The sequence below is a fragment of the Leptodactylus fuscus genome, chromosome 1 (assembly GCF_031893055.1).
Source record: "Leptodactylus fuscus isolate aLepFus1 chromosome 1, aLepFus1.hap2, whole genome shotgun sequence".
Classification (NCBI taxonomy): Eukaryota; Metazoa; Chordata; class Amphibia; order Anura; family Leptodactylidae; genus Leptodactylus; species Leptodactylus fuscus.
In genome coordinates, this window is record NC_134265.1 from 185919794 (window position 1) to 185939377 (window position 19584).

Consider the following 19584-nt stretch of genomic DNA (forward strand, 5'->3'; position numbering starts at 1 on the left):
TTGTGCTATTTAACAACATGTTAACATGGTTACTGGCATAACTACATTTTTATAGTTGAAAAATTACTAACAGTTCTTTGAAGACAATCAAATGGCTGATGTGGCTCTTGGCACAAATGAGTTTGGGACTCCTGCAGTAGATTAACAAGGGATTATAACTTGTTCATAGTTAGTAACTTTGTAGTTTTGAAAATTGCATATTCATTAGAGTGGTTTTCCCATTTTAACAAATTATTTCCTATAGTTGCAGATTGGTGGTGGTCCAACTGCAAGAGTTGAGTGGAGTGGTAGTTGGACAAGGGTGGCCTTTCCCCATGCTCCAATGCTGTACTTTGGCTATCTCCAGTGATCCCACTGAATTTAATCCCTACCGGCGACAACTATTTTTTTTACTCTCCACCTTCCAAAAGCCTTAACTTTTTTACTTTTCTGTTCATAGAGCCATATAAGGGATTAATCTTTAAGGGACAAACTGTTCTTCATAATGCTATAATTTAATATACTGTCTTATTTCCTGGGAGGCTGGAAATAAATGCGAAATGGGGTGGAATTACAGAAAGCGACTTTCTTATGGGCTTGATTTTTATGGAGTTCACTATGCAGCCTAACTATCATGATACCTGATTTCTGTTGGTCAGTACAATTATGGCAATACCACATTTTTTATAGTTTTTGTGACGTTTTAAAACCTTTAAAAAATTATTTTTTTATATTTCCGTAACTTTTTGTATTTGCATATATAGGGCTGTGGGTGAAATGGCGAAAGAACAGCAGCTCAGATCTTTAAATTTTTTCAACGTATGGGAAAAATATTTTTATAAATTTTTGGATTTGCCATTTTTGGAAGCAGGGATACCTAATTTGTATGTGTTTTGCATTGTTTATTTTATTTTTTAAGACAAATTGCTGCATGTAAATACATTAATAGATTTTCCATGAATAATTAAGCTCCAAAGCCAGTAAGAAAGTCTACAACTGCTGCCAAGACTGTGATGCTGTACTGTATAGAAGCCCTGAATGAGCTGCCTTCATTTACCATTTTTTACAGGTTAGACTGAACGGAATCGTGTCATTTCCACTTTAGCTATGGTTAGTTTTCGATTACTCACAGTGTTTCAAAATAACATGGTTGAAAAATTACAATTACGGACATGAAGTATCCTGGCAAGGTGCCATACTCTTGCAGGACCCCTGTATATGTGGAAAAGAAAGCGGCAGGAAAGCAAAGAAATCGCTAACCACAGTAGAAAGAGTCCAGCTTCTGAAATCACTGATTTACTAGCAGGGCTGTGGAGTTCTGTGGTAGGTCAAACCACTGACTCATTTATTTTTTTCACAGGCCGACTTGGACTCCTTCATAAATGGCTGACCGCCATTGTCACTCTGAAGCAGTAAAAATCCTTTAGCTCATTAAAAATCTACTGATTGAATTCCTATGAAAGTAAATATGTAACAAACTATGCATCTAATTAATTAGACCATATTACAAAATTGAATTATTTAACTAGAAATTAGAGTAGAGTTCATTTTTACCACAACAAAATCCTTCATCAGAAATGTGCGCTCAATAGGTATGTATCTAGAGTGTTTCCTGTTTGCTACATACATTCACAGGAAGAAGAGTCCTGGAAATGGACAGCCGACTATATATATTGCCAGGGTCTGGGGTTGCTAGGTGGGGTGGCATAGACACACAAGTCCAGTTTCTTTAGTCCAAAACATAGGTAGAGTTTTATTTTCACTCAAAAAGGCAGTGCAGCAACAAAAGGAAACAATACAAAAGTAAATACCTGCCCGGCTAGGCTCTAACTAAACATAGAATAGGTTACCTCACCTAGAGTAACAGAAATCCAAAAGCCAGTTGACTTATTCAGGACACCGCTCCACAAATATGACCTCTCTGTCAGCTCTCCAGCCAAGCTCTGCCCCCAGTCTGCTGTTGGAGCTGGCTTCTTAAGCCTCCTTGATGAGCAGACTCTCAACAGCTGAGCTTAGATGAATAGTTTGTTGTAAATTTACTTTCATAGGAATACAATCACTAGCTTTTTAATGAATTATAACATCTTTCCTGCTTCTGATGGACCATGGCCGTCAGCCATTTATGAAGTGTCAGGATGTGGGAAAATAGAGAAGCCAGTAGTTTGGCCTACTGCCTTCAAAGCCCTGTACAGTAATAGTATAACAGTACAGCATGATACTGCAGTTTTAAACCTCTTTCTGAGAGTCAGAACACAAAGGTACTTTGTATGAGTGGATCTTGTTCAGATGGACTTTAGTTGTACTTGTATGACATGGATGGGAGGAAATCCACACAAGCACAGAGAGAACATACAAACTCCTTGCAGATGTTGTCCTGGGCAGGATTTGAAAACCTGGACTCCAGCGCTGCAAGGCTGCAGTGCTAACCACTGAGCCACCGTGTTGACCCCTAAGGATGGCTATTCATGTGAATGCCCACCATTTAATACTACTTTGGACAGTTCTAAAAACTTCAAAAGCAGTTGAGCCAGGTAAAATAACAAAATACTTTCCCCTCATACTGTACTTGCCATGCCAAACTATACTGCAATGCTGTCAGTCAAAATATTCTCAATGGTTGCCCAATAAAACCTCTGGAGAACCGCTACACTATACCACTATATGCTTCAACTACTTCCACTGGATACCAGTCGATACTAATGTGTGAATATTCTGGACCTAGTTTACTAACAAATCTGTGATCATCTCCTTGATCTTTTCACATTGGGAACCAGATTATTCTCTATAGATGAGGAGTTCTTTTACTTTACTTTTTCTGTAACTAAACCAACCAGCCCCATGTCATCCACATATTCTAGCAGAATCCTTATCGAAACCATCCATACTTGTAGTACAACTAAATAAGGCTCTCTCTGAGAAGAAATCACAAATCCTATCACTTATCTCGGACAGGAAACTACCATGCCAAGCCAAGCTTTGCTACAGCATGGTAGCTGTAAAAACAAGACTATGAAGTCAGTAAGCCAAACGTCCAACTCAATTTGTCTACATTCAAACTCCAACTTGAACTTCATAAATTATTTTTTTAATAAATAGAGAATATGGGTTGATAGAATTTAATATTTAGAATATAAAAATAATTTAGAATTGATATCTATATATTTAAAATGTCTACACCATGCTAAATTCTTATGAAAGTAAGGCTATGTACACTTTGGTGCCTGGCTTTTATTGTTCTGTTCAGTTATAAAGAGAAGAACAATGGAAATAATAGAAGCATCAGATGTTTAAAGTAATGCACACCAATAGAGTCCAGAAGATCTCAGTATCCATAATGATGCCCATTGGGCTTCCCTTTCTTTGTCCGTCATTTTGCCAGATGCAAATGTCCTGTATGCACAGGTTGTGTGTGGTATTGCAGCTCAGTCCCACTCACTTTAGTGAATTTGCAATACCAGATGATCTGCGGTACCAGGCACAACCCATGGGCAGGTGTGGTACTATTTTTGGAAGAAAGCACCCATGTTTTTCTAATCCTGGAAAACCCTTTAAGGCCGGGGCCCCATGGGTCTGAAACGCTGTGATTTGCCTGTGGTGGAAACACCACAGAAAAAATCAGGGTGTTTTACAGTAACTGGAAAGTGGATGGGATTCTTGCAAATCCCATGCCCACTTTGCGGTAAAAACCGTGGCACGGATATGCCGCATTTTCCAAAAACAGCGTTTCTTTGGAAATCGCAGCATTTCGATTATAGCTACAGAAATGCTGGCAGTTTTCCCATAGATATAATTGTAACAAAGTCCGCGGAGGAAAACTGCATGGCCACCGTGGTTTTTCCCGCGCTTTATAGCTGCGTGGCGTCCCGTGGGGCCTTAGCCTAAATGATCTCATTGAAGAAGCTGTTTTAGTACAATATAAAAGATCATTTTAAAAAAATAAATAAAAAAAAATCACTGGAATAATAATTTTCCCTATTATCCAGTTTGAACTTGTGAATTACCTTATAAACTCTTAGAATTTGCATACTTTAATACTTGTAAAACAGCAGATTCCATTGTCCAGCATTATGGAACAATAACCACACTTGCACTAACTCTACTAGGATGAGAAGTTATTTAGATGGCAGGCATATATATCATTTTTTGGGGGGGTTTGCCTGCGTTTATTTACTGTTCTATATACAATTTATCGATTTATTGTATTGTCAAAGCAAAAAACATTCAATTTTACACTAAATAACGAAGAAGCATGTCATTTTTAATTTGTATCAACCATATGGACATTCTGTAAAGGAAGGTCTAGACCTTGCTATATGCGCATTTATTATGACTATGTCTGGGAGCTGCCACAAAATAAAGAAAAAAAAAATCTCATCTTTACATCCTTGTGATCCTAATGGACTCATTACCATGCAAAATGGCATACTTGTGTCGGTTTTCCGTGCAATCCACTGAGGCACCAGCATTCACTTTCAAGTGTGCTAAAGAAACAGCTGAATTGCAAAAATAGATGTGGCAATACATTTATGTATATGTATATATATATATATATATATTACACTCTGTAAATATATGTGTGTGCGTTTGTGTGCATATGAATGTATAAACATATGATAGGCAGGTTCCTAGATCTTATAATAAAGGTATACCACTTGATGACTGAGGAAACATTCCCCTTGTGTTAGTGAAAGGTCTTCAGACCAGGTCCTTTATTCTCTGGCCTTAGTAATGTTTGCATATATTACGCACATTTTACACAATGAGGGAAGCTGAACCTTTGGAAGAAGGGTGGAATTACTTAAAGTGCTGAAATGTAATTTTTCTTTTACCTCACCACCCACTGAAATGTTTTACTATCAAATCTCCTCATAAGACGCCAGATAAGGTGCTTTGGCATTCATAAAATAATCTCATAAAGGAAACTGCCACATCAGAAGAAATGAGGGTTTTGAGCTGCATTTTGTGCGCCCATATTGAATTTTATCAGGCCCTAATTATTATTTTACAAGTTAAAAACAGCTTAGTGCATCTGTTGTTTAATTCCCACTTCCCCATTCTCAAATGTGAACATCAAAGAAAATAAAACACTCAATCTTAAACAGCCCCTGACAGCAGACCGAGACTCAAGTGCTCAATAGGCAAGGCCCTTGCCACCAGTTCTTGTATTTCCACAACAGTGAGCAAACACAAAAACACCACTAAGCGGCCTTGCCTCCTTTTCAGCTCCTCTTGGCCAGTTGTCTGCCTTGTACCAAAGAGAACTCTTGTACACAAACCTTCTGGGAACACAGCACTGGAGAAAGGATTAGCTGCACTAACATGCTAGTATTTGCAAAAAGTAAAGGGAGGGAAGAGCGAAGGGGAAAAAAAAAAAAAAAATCTACTACAGTATCCAATATATGAATAACCAAAATGTATGAGCTGACAAGAGACTCGGAACAAGCCTGTGTGCTCCCTGGGAGAAAATGTTGCTGTGATGAGTGACAGGGCTTTCAGGAAATATGTTCACAATCACAGACAGGGAAGGCCATGACCTAGATCGTTTAAGAGCTTGTCTTGTCAAATTATCAAAAGCTCCTTCCTTTTCTGAATAAAAAGGGTGACATAAGTGAGTGTCAGGAAGCTGTGGGCTGACAAGCCAAGCATACAATAACAGGACGTCACATACTTGGCAAAACACCGCCACTGCTGGCGGCAAATCTTAATGAGAGCGCGGCTGGCCCAGGAGACTCGAGTCCCTGCTGGCACAGCAACTCATCTCGCAGAGAAAATCCTTCAGCTCCCAGTCAGTTATGCTCTGACACGATGCCTACAATTACTAAACACAACTTTTTAACAGAATCCTCTGGTGCTTTGTCAAAGCTGCTTGCTGTTACAGCCTACCCATTACAAGGCCCAGCTATAAAACAAAGGCTTTATTAATATCTGCAATATTCAAAATGCTTCTGCAAGAGAAGATGCAGCCAAAAGAAGAAATTAGCCCTTGGCATGCATATTCAGGAGTCAATGCAGGGGTCGTAGGTCAAGAGGGAATATTGCCCGAAAGATCAGACTGTCTGGTGTTCGAAATACGTAGGAATTTGTATCCGAGGACGTGGTCCCAAAATTTGCTAAGCAAATAAACGCTGAAAAGGCTTGTACAAAATAATGATATATTTATAGTTGTATACAAGGTCTGCTGGAGGCCAAGACATGGCTAGAATTTCCCAAGATTATGTAGTGTACCTAATATAAGCTTAATAAAACAGTTGTATTTACAGCTAGGCACATAATTACATTTGGTCATCCACTTAGTCAATTAATGTACTAGATCTAAACTGCAAAAAGTCACTGACCCATTTAGAACTAAATCAAATTTAGGTGACAGATGAAAATATTGAAGGAGTGCTTCACAGCATAACAACCAGAGGTCGAGTCAACGCATAAGAAACTGTTCTGATACATTCAGAGGGAATCAGACATATCTAAACAGAACCCTCATCTGACATTCATAAGACATGACTTACTCAGCATTAGGACTGGCAGGTACATTCATAATTGACAAACCAGTCAAGACTAATTATATTGGTATTGATTAGATTTCTGAACTTTTACACCGGTGCTGCCCTCTCCACTGAGAAACGCTGGAGTGCAAAGTCTTTGAGATCAATTTCAGTTTGGCTGTCTTTATTACGGAAGGCCCAGATTTTTATGTAACATCACTAATAATTTGCATGCTTTGTGTAATGTGCATAAAAAAAAACCCAAACATATCAATGTAACTCATAAAATTCTGGACTCTTGTAGAGTGCCATATACACTTCCTGGAAAAAAAAAAACAATAATGCACACAGATAGAAACGTTGGATTGATGCAAAACTTTGCATGAAGCTATGTTTCTGGCAGATATGTAAAAGATTGCAAATATGGTAAGATTAGACACTGGGTCTTGAATCTAGAGGAGACAAAATTGCCTCCCCCACTGCACTAGGCTCTTATAGGCTACTCTTGGTGAAAGATCGGTGACTACTAGACATGCCTCTATGATGCACTCAGACACTCTGCCCAGCTGATAGACTGAGAGGAGGTGCACTGACAGAGGCGGGATGGTCTTTTTGAAAGAATTGTCCACCATCTAGGCAATTCTGACCTACTTGTTAGGTGATGTTGGAAGCAGTGGTTACTTGATGCCATGGACACATCTTAAAGGGATCCTATCATTGGATACCTTTTTTTTCTGACTAACATGTAGGAATAGCCTTAAGAAAGGCTATTCTTCTCCTATCTTTAGATGTCTTCTCTGCACCGCCATTTGGTAGAAAGCTGGGTTTTCTTCGGTATGCGTCCCCAATGCCATGAGAGAACTCTCCAGCGATGCCTTTATCTTCTTCTGGAATGCCCTCTCCTTGCGTCCGCTCCACCAGCTTACTATGTAAGCAGGCACAAGAAAATGGCCGCTTACACAGCTTACATTTTCTTGTGGCTGCGGGCATGCACAGTCGGCTCTGCCTAAGGCCTGATGGCAGAGCCAACTGCGCATACCTAGAAAAATGAAACCCAGGACAGAAGAAGACACAGGGAGAGGGCGTTCCAGAAGAATATAGAGGCGTCGCTGGAGAGTTCTCTTGCAATATTGGGCATGCCCCCATTGCTGTTTCAGCGCTGGGGATCACCCTCAGTGCTGCGAGAGAACTCATTTGCATACTGAAGAAAACCCTGATTTCTACCGAAACGGCGGTGCGGAGAAGACATCTAAAGGTAGGAGAAGAATAGCCTTTCTTAAGGCTATTCCTACATGTTTGCCAGATAAAAAGGGTATCCAATTATAGGATCCCTTTAAACAGGTAGAAAGCCCAGAGTCCTCAAATAAAGAGGACTGTTTGATCTACTGACAAGAACCTCCTAAAATTTCCTTGTCCACCAACCACACAAAGGTGGACACTTTCATTATACATCATATACATTCATTGTCCCTCCCCAGACCACTGAGCAAAAAGAAATTTGGTGTCATTATGTCACTGTCAACTTTGTTTGCAGTGTTGTCATGAATGAGAAACCTGGACTGCTATGGACTGGAACCATATATCTTTAGTGGTGAATACAGGTTCTGTTTGGGATCCAATAACAGTCGGGTTCAAGTATGGAGGTCTTGTGGTGAGCCCTTCAATCATGCCTTTGCTGTGCAATGATTCACTGCAACAACTCTCGGATGAGAGGTAAACATATCCCTTTTATTCTCCCTGGTGTCTTAAAGGGATTGCCAGGTAGGTTTAAGTTAAAAACCGGCCCCTATAAAGATAAGTTATTCAAGGGTACAATGGTCCCAGTACTAGACAGTGCACAGAGCCAAAAGCAGATAAGCTCCATGCCATATACAGTGGTCAGATGAAATTACTGCACTCAATTCCCATTGACAACAAACAGAGCAGAGCTGTAGTTAAGGCACGGGCCATTATACAGGCCATGGAAAGATCTTCTGGGTCAGTGCACTGTATAGTACATGGAGCGGATGCATCCAGTTTTACATTGAACTGTATAGTGCAGGGGCTGGTTGATACATGGAGCAAGTGTGTTTTTCTGCAATTTTACTGGGTTTCTATCTGCTGTGGTCCTTGGGTGCTTTTTTGCAATGTATGCCCTTAAAGGAGTTTTCCTTAGGATAGGCCATAAATATCTGATTGGTGGGGGGTGGGGCTGACAACTTACCTCCGCACTGATCAGCTGTACTATACAATCTATGGAGCTGGAAGAGAAATGCTCCTACACTGGAGCATTATTGCATCTCTGCTACCCTTGACGTTATTAGGAGCCGAGATGCAGAATGCCGCCCAACCAAATGACAGGACAGGGCCTCCATTCCATAAGCAAACTGAATGCAGTCAGGAAATATAAGAAGATGAAGGGTAGGCTACAGAAATACCAATTCAGCAGCTTGTCATGCCTCTGTAATGCATCAATAATCAAGTATGAGATAAGTTATATTGGTAAGAGTCAATATTTCTTTGCCAGGGGGCCTGCAAGATAGTCATCTATATACAAAACAGAAAGTTCTTATATATTGCGTATCATCTGTCTAATTAAATAACTATTTATCTGTCTCTCTATATCCATAGTAACTATTTCACGTGCAATTAATTTATCTAAACTATCCCCCTACAGCATCCATCTAACAATTTATTACAAATGTATCTATCTACACCATTAATCTCACTCTCCTGTCTATCTATCTAATAGACTTCTATGATAGAGAGATATGAGAAATCAGAGGACAAAGCTGCATTTATGCTGTACCTTACAGTATCTGTGGGACGTATACCTTAGCAGGATATCCAGATGTATGCCTCAAAAGGAGGTATATTCATTTTTGTGCTGGTATAATACTGAAATCTGAAGACATGTTAGGTTTTGCTTACATGCTGGCATAAAAGCCTGCATGTTGTTCTGTGGCAGAAATCCAAGACTAGCGCTTGGATTTGTGCTGCAGATATGATGCTGGGTGTGCAGGAGATGTGCAAAAGAATTATTCACATTGTCAATCAATATGGCTAATCCTTGCCTTTTCCCGCTAGCATCCACAGGACTAAGTAGCATGCTTACAGAATTTTTTTTTTTTTGAACAGGGTCGTGCAAGATCCACAGTGAATTTTGTGTAAGATCTTGTGTGTATCAACCATACAATCTGCTCCATTGGTTATTAGCTCTCCCATGGTTATGATACGGTAGTCTGTCCTGCAAACAACAACACCTGACAAATGCAGAACAAAATTAAAGGGATCCTCCATGATCCAATTCCCTCCGATTCAATCGTTGGTTTTCTGCAATTTGTTGCAGCAGTTACTTGTGCAGTTCAGCAGGAAGCAGGGACTGGAGGGGAACACTGGAGCAGCTGTGCTGAAGCATTTGGGGATAGAGCAAATGAGTTATTTTTTGTGAAGAAGGTGGGGGTCAGGGCGAGGAGATGGTGTGTGGGGGTTCCATTTCAGTTTTAACCTCCGGTGGCAAGAAAGCTAGAATTGGCCCTGTCTGTATGTTTGCGATCAAGTCTGACAGATACAGTGTGAAATATGAATACTTACATCTGCATAATGACCAATCATAGAACATCGATGACATTTTTTCTGCCAGTAAGGTCGCTCAGTACAGTCTTGGTGGAAGTGACCAGGCATAAAGCAATTCACACAATATGGAGCTGAGCAAGAGTATTGCAGATGTCCTCGTCTACCACAAAGGCAACAGGCAGGCAGTTTCTGGAAATAAGAAAGAAGCAATATATAATAATTATTATTATCCATAATTAAAATAGTATATACCATTACTAACTGCAAAGACTTATCAGAAACAAAAAATATTAAAAACATATATTGCTACAAGGACAGTTACGATTGATTTGTGTAGTAGTATAAAAGGTGTTGTTAAGTTTGAGATCAATATTCCAATATACTTTCTATCTATATTAATTCCTCACAGTTTTCTAGATCTCTGCTTGTTAAAGAGGACCTTTCATGACTTGGGGCACAGGTGGTTTTATATACTGCTGGAAAGCAGACAGGGCGCTGAATTCCTGTTCTGTGCCCCTGGTGAAGAGCTATCAGTGCCGGTACCGTAACTCTTCGTAGTCAGAAGGGTATTCCTTCAGTCCGTCAGGAACGTCCTTCTTCACAGCAGTGCCTATAGCGCTGTACTGTGAGAGCGGGGAGGAACACCTCCTCCTTCTGTTCACAGTGCTCGTCTATGGACGAGTATTATCAGGAGAGAAGGCTTTTCTCCCTGCTCACACAGTACAGCGCTATAGGCGCTGCTGTGAAGAAGGACGTTCCTGACAGACTGTCGGCTTTCCAGCGGTATATAAAACTGCCTGTGCCCCAAATCATGAAAGGTCCTCTTTAACATTCATTGTTTAATTCCAGTGGATAAAAATCAGTCCATGGTCATGTGATTATACACAGGTGAGCAGTTCGTTACCAGGCAGATGTCTGATTACTGAGACTATAAGGGCTAGTTCACACGTACTTAGGCGTCGAGGAATTTGGTCAGGAAAAAATCCGCTTCAGGAGTTAGGAAATGGTTTTTTGAAGCGTTTTTTTTTTTTTTTTTTTTTGACGAGGCGTTTTTAGTTTTGGGTTTTTTCCTCCAGCACAGTGTATGGACCTTGAAAAAACCGCTAGCGGTTTTTGAAGCGTTTTTTTTTTTCCCCCAAAGACCGTGTTAAAAAAAAAAAAAGCGTCCAAAACCGCTAGCAGTTTTTCCGCCTCCCATTGACTCCCATTGGTTTTTGCAGGTGGAATCCGCCTGAAGAAAGGTCATGTTGCTTCTTTTTTCCGCTAGCGGAAAAAAAACACTAGTGGAAAAAAGAAAGCTAGCGGTTTACATAGGACCCTATTGTGAAGTTGCAGATTTTGAAGCAAATTTTGCGTCAAAATCCGCGCCATTTTGCCCCATGTGAACTAACCCTAATCAGCTGCGCACCTGTGTAAATCACATGACCATGGACTGATTTTTATCCACTGAAGTAAAAAAGAATGTCAAGAAGCAGAGATCTAGAAAACTGTGAGGAATTAATATAGAGAGTATATTGGAAAAATAGATTAAAGGTCTAGTAGTTTTCCTAGTTTTAAAAGTGAAAAGGGGTTGTCCAGGATAATATTTTTTATTTTTTTTTAATTAGGCTGAAGGAGATAAAAAAAAAAAAGAGATACTTCCAGAAATAACACATTATTTGCCTACAAGCATGTAATAAAACATAGTATTTAGTGAACCCATAAAATGATCATATATTTAATAAAGATTACATCCAACTAGCTAAATATTTACCTTAGGCTGAGGACAATTTTTCGACAGATGTCCACGATAATTACAATTCCTGCATATGACATTTTTATCTCCTGTATAGTACCGGTTGCTGAAACGCCGTGCTGGTGTGAAAGCCTAAATGTAGAGAACAAGTTGAAAATTACAGGTTTTATGTCCAATTTAAGGGATACAGTCACTTTAAAATAAACATTTTGACTCTTCATGTAGGAGAACCAGAAAGTAATACATGCCAACCCCATTATATTCACATGCAAACTGCTATATTTCAACCAACTTAGACAAGTGTATATAAGTGTAGTTATAGTGTAAACTTAGACAAGCGGTCTGAAAATACAGCAGATTTATCACAGTGGCTGATGCTGGATGATAAATACAGTGCAGATTTAGATTGTCCAGTCTAGGTTTATACCACCTGTTGCAAAAATTGAAAAAATCTGTGGTTCTGCTCACCTCCTTGTTGATAATTGTCGGCTATCGGATATCTTCGGGGTGCACAGTGTACACTTTACTCCACAAGTGTGATGAATACTTCTATACAAAAAAACAGGTCGTCCGGCAGCTCCGATTGAATAAAATATAACTTTTAATGAAACATCATAAAATGACAAAAAATGATGTGTAACATTGTCATTTTATGATGTATCATTAAAAGTTATATTTTATCGAATCGGAGAGCTGCCGGACGACCTGTTTTTTGTATAGAATTATACCACCTGTTGGTTGGCTTAGTTTGAGGCTAAGGCCCCACATTGCGGAAAAACAGATGCAGATTTTGCTGTGTTTTTTTTGAGCCAAAGTCAGAACTAGATTGAGCAGAAGTTAGATGTATAAGAGCTTCGTATATATTTTGGAATCCATTTGTAGCCACTCTTGGTTTTGGCTCAAAAAACCGCAACAAAATTTGCAACAAAACAACTGCATTTCTGCAAGGTGGAGCCTTAGCCTGAAGCAGTATTTTTATTGGGGCATTTAAGCCACACCCCTTTTTTTATTGAGAATCCAAGCCCACATTTAGCAAGTTGAAACATTTTATTGCACCAAAGAGATGCCACATTTATGTCAGTGTATAGTCCTAAGCACAATAGTGAATGAAACTACTGAACTGAATATGTACTTAGAATTAGAGATGAGCGAACACTGTTTGGATCAGCCGATCCGAACAGCACGCTCCCATAGAAATGAATGGAAGCACCTGGCACGCAGATTTTGCGGGCGGCCGGCCGCTTAACCCCTCGCGTGCCGGCTGCTTCCATTTATTTCTATGGGAGCGTGCTGTTCGGAACGGCTGTTCCGAACAGTGTTCGCTCATCTCTATAATAGTAGTTGTACTGGAATGGAAATGTTTTAACAAAAGTACTCTTCTTGAAAACACAAATGGCGTGGTAGCATAGCAAAATAAAGCATTTTGTAATGGCAGAATTGGTTTCCCTCCTGTGTTGGAAATCTATACTATCACATTATTTTGGACTTTAATATTCCATGAAAGCATGAGAAGAGTTTTTGGACACTTTCTAGACTGTGTACATTATATATATATATATATTTTTATATAGATATATAAAGTAAATGACTTCAGTTTTCAGTGATCTTACCTCTGAATCCCTCTCAATAATCGACCATTTCAATTCATTGTCACCTGTAGGAAACAACGAAAAATGTCACTCTAAGACAACTGCTTTATTTACACACATTATTGATACCAAAGTTGCTCTATATGGCAATCTGTAGTCTGTGAAATAATCCCAGACCAAATCGGGCCTTCACTTTTGTTTTTGACAACTATGATGGAGCCGTTTCATCGATAGTGAGATTGTTCATATGTATCAACATTAACAACTAAACTGTCTGATCGGGGCAATTGATCTTGTTTAAATAAATAAAAAAAGACAAAAAAAAAACCAAAAATAAGAAACTGGATACCAAACTGGATGGTGATCTGTTTGAAGGGGAAGATCATGTCACACACTATGTTTTTGGCTGTCTACAGTTGGCTGTTGCAGAAAGGCAAAAGTAATTTTTTAAGCAACCATTGGCCAAAGAATATCTACCATGTATGGCCAGCTTAGAAGCATGTTGTGTTTCTGAAGAGTTTAAAACCCCCCGTGCTGTTTTACAGCTCAGGCAAAGGGCAAAACTCCTTTAAGACTATCTTATAGAGTTTACAAGTTAACGTCTTAAATGTCTAAATACTATGCTATTTGAATGGAAAATGTAATACCTGGATAAAAGTCCACAACCCATATCTATTAGCGGACATAGACAAATTTGGTCATTGGAGACTATATTTCATGCCACAATACTGTGTACACACTAAAAGCAATGTCTAAACTACATAAATTTAAACATTTATATTAATATTATACTAAAAGTTATATAAATCATACAGTGTGATGTTCTAATTAAATGTAGGGGGGGTATTATGAAAAAAATAAATAAAATAAATATATATATATATATATATAATCATATATATATATATATATATATATATATATATATATATATATAGTCACAATTTATTATCACAGTATAGTCAAACGCAAGCCCTATTGCCTGTAGTGTAGATTGCAGCCATAAGTAATTAGCTATTAACTAATTAAATGGAGATATTCATGTTAACAGAGAGTCCAATGGAAGATATAAGGTATCTACTGTAAGTGTGATGACAAAGAGAAAGTCTTGGGGGCTGTAGCCTTATCTCCCCATAGCTATATTCAAGTTTGCAACAGAGGTACATAAAAGGGAAAAATAAAGTCTACCTAAAAAACTTCATTCAGATATACACAAGTATATTAACAATAGGGGCAACACGGTGGCTCAGTGGTTAGCACTGCAGCCTTGCAGCGCTGGAGTCCTGGGTTTGAATCCCGCCAGGAACAACATCTGCAAGGAGTTTGTATGTTCTCCCCGTGTTTGCGTGCATTTCCAACTCATTCTACAAATACTGATAGGAGAGAAAAAAAAAAAAAGTACATTGTGATCCCTATACGGGGCTCCCAATCTACATTAAAAAAAAAATGTATATTAACGATATTGCATAATTTATTTAATCTGGGCATACCATAGCTTATTTCATAGTGACTTTCATGAATTGAGAAAAAATACAAATATGTCCGAATTATTATACATTACTAATGTATATTCATTATTATACATGAGCCATTTATGAAGTGTGGTAAAATGAGAGATTTGGAATCTGAAGTTGGTCTTACAGTGGTTAAGCAGCGAATTCAGTAGGACAAACTTTAAATGTCTACTAATAAAAAATAAACAAATTAAAAACCAAACTGTAAAATATAGAATTACAGATTCATTGGGTAAAGATAAAAAGCTGCTTTTCAGCATAGGGAAATTGAAAGCATATAATGACGGTTATGCCCAGCTAAATGCCCACGCTTGCCAAAAATCAGTTTTTCATGCCTGCATTATTATGCACCAGAGAGACATTGACAACACTGTGTAAATTGGGGGCAGTGACCTCTTGTAATCACTGCAGAAAAGTACATGGTAAAACAATAGGGAGCTACAAAGTTACACAGCTCAACTCAATTAAAGCACCTTTGTCTCAAAGCTGGACTGGAAGGTTTCCATACAAGATTGTGGCTGGGTATCAGCGGGTACCCGAATCAACCTGTGCCAGTCTATAGACCAAGCTTTAAATTAGGAAGTGTCAAGCTAAGGTGATAATGGATGTACAAGATGTCTATGTACTTGTGCCACTAGCCTAACATTATATGGTCACTATGTCTACACTAATCATTTGCTAAGGATTTATTGCCATCACTCCGTGTCTGAATGACACTTGCACATCCACTGTTTTGTTAGGGACAATTATTCCTCTTCGCCCCCTTTTACTTTAAACCCAGAAATCTGTTTTTGAACTGTTTTGTCTGTTCTCTGTTATGTGCGCGATGAGTACGGGCGTATCTAATTTTAAGCCTTTCAGTAATGCTCTTTCATGAAATGCATAAAATGAGAAGCCATTGATAATGAGTCCGTTATTATGCGATTATGCTGGTTAGTAACTTGTGTTAATCAATGAGGCTTTATTCTATGCACATCTATGGAGAGCTAAAAGGAAGGAAATGGCAATGTATATGTAGAGAAATAAACCAGTTACATATAATGTCTATGTATAGGATTACTATTATGTAGTACTGCACTAGGTTTACGTCTTATATCCAGTGTGGATATACAAACACAGTCCAAAGTTACCTGTTAAAAGAAATGACCAAACGGGAAATGCTATTATGTATAGCGGTAATAATGCATATTACAATATAGGTTTTATAGCTGCTGTAAACTTAATCATTTAGTCAAAGGAAGAAAAAAATACTGAATTATTATATATATTATTAGGGTCATTCTATGCCCACGGAGATATGATAGAGGAGATGATTTGGGAAGCTGTATGTAATTCATCTCCATGTTTGACAATTCTGAGGTAAATGACTGAAATAACAGAAAATTAGTGAATAACGTGCTTGCATATTCTGTAGAACAAAAGCTGGCGCAGTTGTAGCTTTCATCAGAACGATACATTTATGAGTAGTCTCATAAAAAGTTACTTGTTGCATCCAGGTGAGCCACTGAGATTCTTAGAGCAATGAAAGATCCCTGCTGGTGTAAAAGAGAACATACTGTAACTGGAATATCATTCTTTGATTCCAAGTAAACTAAAACAGTCACATCACTGGATCAATATGACCTAGGACGGCAGTAGCAGTCACTCAGTGCATCTACAGAAAGCCTCGACTCACTCGATGTAAAATAGCACAACTATCCCAGTAACTAAAGCCTTATGTTCTTGCCAGATCCAGAAAAGTGAATGTAACAGACAAATAACTTCCATTAATTGTCACAACCTCGTACACAACAACGTTCCACATCATAGAGATATGAACAACAAATAGTCCTGAAAACCAGAACTAAAGATCCTTATAGGATTACTGTGAACGTACAAGGAAATTCAAATAGATAAGAAACTGCAGAAAAACCTATACGTAGTATTTAACAATTTTATTAACCTAGTTTCTTAAAGTATGGAAATTTTGTGTGTTTGAAGAAAGTTCAGAAAATGATACTTTTTGTCAGTTGATTTACTAGGTCTGGTTTTTTGGGGTTTTTTTTTTGTATGTTGAAAGTTCTAGGATGTATTATTGACGGCACAATATTCACTTAGTAAAGTGTACTTTTTCTTTGGTCTTCTTTGTAGGTTACAATGATAGCGACCACAGGAAGAGTTAAACTCATGGCATGCTCGGACTGCCACACAGTTGGGGGAGTTCTTTAAATAGGGTCTGTCACTCTTGCAAGCCATCAATGGGATTTCCTCCACAAACTGCTGATTTGTTCAGGTACAGAACAGAGGAAATTTCAGTTAACCTTTGTTTCACCCGAGAGAAGAGGGGGATAGAAACCCTGTCTGGAGCAAATGCATAGCATGACTGGCAAAATTCGGAAAAGGTTAGCGTGCAGAATGGATGCACAACAAAACTCACTGACAAAGCCAGCTCATAACATACAGATAAAAAGTTACTTTACAAGATATATTTAAAAAAATAAAATTATATATATATATATATATATATATATATATATATATATATATATATATTGCACTTGAGAAAGGTTCCTGTGAGGACTGATATGTGGTGTACTGCTTTTTCCAATAAAAGGACATTTTCCATCCATACAAGTTTCTGGCTGACCGGATTGTTTTCTCTATTGGGAACCCTTTTAACTGGAGAGGGATTTTCTGCTGAGCAATCTATGGGATGATTCCCAGATTTGGTGGTGCTACTACAATTGTTAATTTTTAAAATTTATATATATATATATATATATATATATATATATATATATATATATATATATATATATATATATCATGCACCTACAGATGAAGTAGAAATAGGAATCCTAATCTATTTCTTCTAATGTCTGAAGAAATGAGCTATCAATAACTTAATAATAAAAACATGATTATAATATGATAACTAGTGATAACTGTGCCCTAAAAATTACTATTACCTGATACTTACTACCTGAGATTTATCTGCAGATGTGCATTACATGGTTATATCAAGTGTTATCTGTTCTTTTATATTACATAAAAGGGAGTGAAAAAGCTATTTTCATATTTGTGGTAAAATAATTGACACAATAAGTCATGATCAAATGTAACTAGGGTCATGAAAAAAAAATTGACTGCTGAACAGAGCAGATTGCAAAATGGTCCGGAAACAAATTACATCTAATAAAAGAAGTTTAATGCAATGCATGGGCATTTAGTTTCCGAGAACCCTAAGGAAAACCATACTTTAACTCAATGCTTTCAATGGCGCAGGCTAGTGATCACACGGTTCTGGTGATACTTGTCTGTTGTCCCTGGTAACCCTCATCAAGTGTAACGATGCAGGCCGACAATGGCCTCAACTGGGAAGCATTCTCTGCCTTTCCATGAATGCTACTGGGCCATCTGTGTCGGCAAGCATAAAAGGCCAGTCTGCCTGTGGGCCCGTCAGTCTGAACACCACCCTTCTGACCCTGATTAAATACAACTTTCAGTCTCTTTTTGTCCTCCCCGTTGACTTCTCCTATTAAAGCAGAGCAGGAACAAAGAAAGCGGAAGAGTGGACTATCTGCCCCCAAGAAAGGTGATGTCTGATACCGCTCAACACAAGGATTAGCAAGGCAATACATAACAAAAGTGAGTTTGGGAGGGGGAGGTGGGAAAAAAAATGTTTCAGGCAGATCTTTGACCAACTTGGTGGATACACAACTCATTAAATAGCCATACAATAGACAGGACTTAAAAGAAACAACAGGCATAAATAAATGATTTGCGGAAAAGACACTTCATCGCATCCTGACACAGTGCACTGGCACTGACAAAGGCACACAGTCTACAACATTTCAAGTCATCTAGACAAAGCCCTGGGATAAATAAAATAGCATAGTAGTAATACAATAGAGTCATGTATTTGTGGATCTCCACATTATTTGTCAGCTGTGGCTTCCGGGTGGAGAGTATAGCCATAACTTTATTGTAGTTAAGGATCATTCACTTTTGCACACAACCATGCAAGAGATGAAGGAAATCTTATTTGTCTTGAAATAATGCACTGACGGTTTCATACAAGATAGTGCTGGAGGGCAAAGTTTATACCAAAAGTATAAAATGTGTTAAAACAGCAATATTAAAGATTTTACAATACTTTGTGCACTAAACGAGATTGATTTTATGTGTAATTGTTTTCTATTTTAGTTAAACCTCCCCATTGGCAAAATTGCAGTTAATGTTTCATGGTCTGAACCGCAAAGAAAAGAAACTAATAACAAGAGGTTACAAAATACACCGATGTAATCTTAGGCTGGGTTCACACTACCGTTGGATTTTGTTATGAAGGTGTCCGTTAAAAAACAAAACAAAAAAAACAAACCTCCCCCCAGATATCATAACAGACATTAGCGGACAATAACTGATAGTAACGTATACGTTTTTTTAACTAACAAAAATGGACACATTAGCATTAGTTAGTGTCCGTTTTTCTTACTGCTTTCTGAGCATGCGCCAAAAAAAAAAAAAAGGACACAAAATAACAGACAGAAACTGATGTTTTAAGTCCATTACCCATAGACTTCAATGTTAAAAAATAATGGACGCCTGAAATACATTATGTATCCGTTATTTAATGGACACAAAAGACCTGCATGCAGGATTTCTTTGTCCTCGAATAAAAAACGGGCAAGGGACGGATTGGGTGTATAACGGACACTAACGGACAATATGTGTTACATACAGCACATGGA

General features: G+C 38.2%; 1 protein-coding gene across 1 annotated transcript in view; it reads right to left on the minus strand.

The window, feature by feature from the left end:
- ZCCHC7 (zinc finger CCHC-type containing 7) overlaps positions 1-19584 on the minus strand; it is a 140062-nt gene that overhangs the window by 47524 nt on the left and 72954 nt on the right. Inside the window, exons 3-5 of the mRNA XM_075280441.1 lie at positions 13362-13405; positions 11770-11883; positions 10035-10205 (exon numbers count right to left, since the gene is read on the minus strand). Of these exons, the coding sequence (XP_075136542.1) occupies positions 10035-10205; positions 11770-11883; positions 13362-13405 (329 nt within the window). The remainder of the gene's footprint in view (positions 1-10034; positions 10206-11769; positions 11884-13361; positions 13406-19584) is intronic.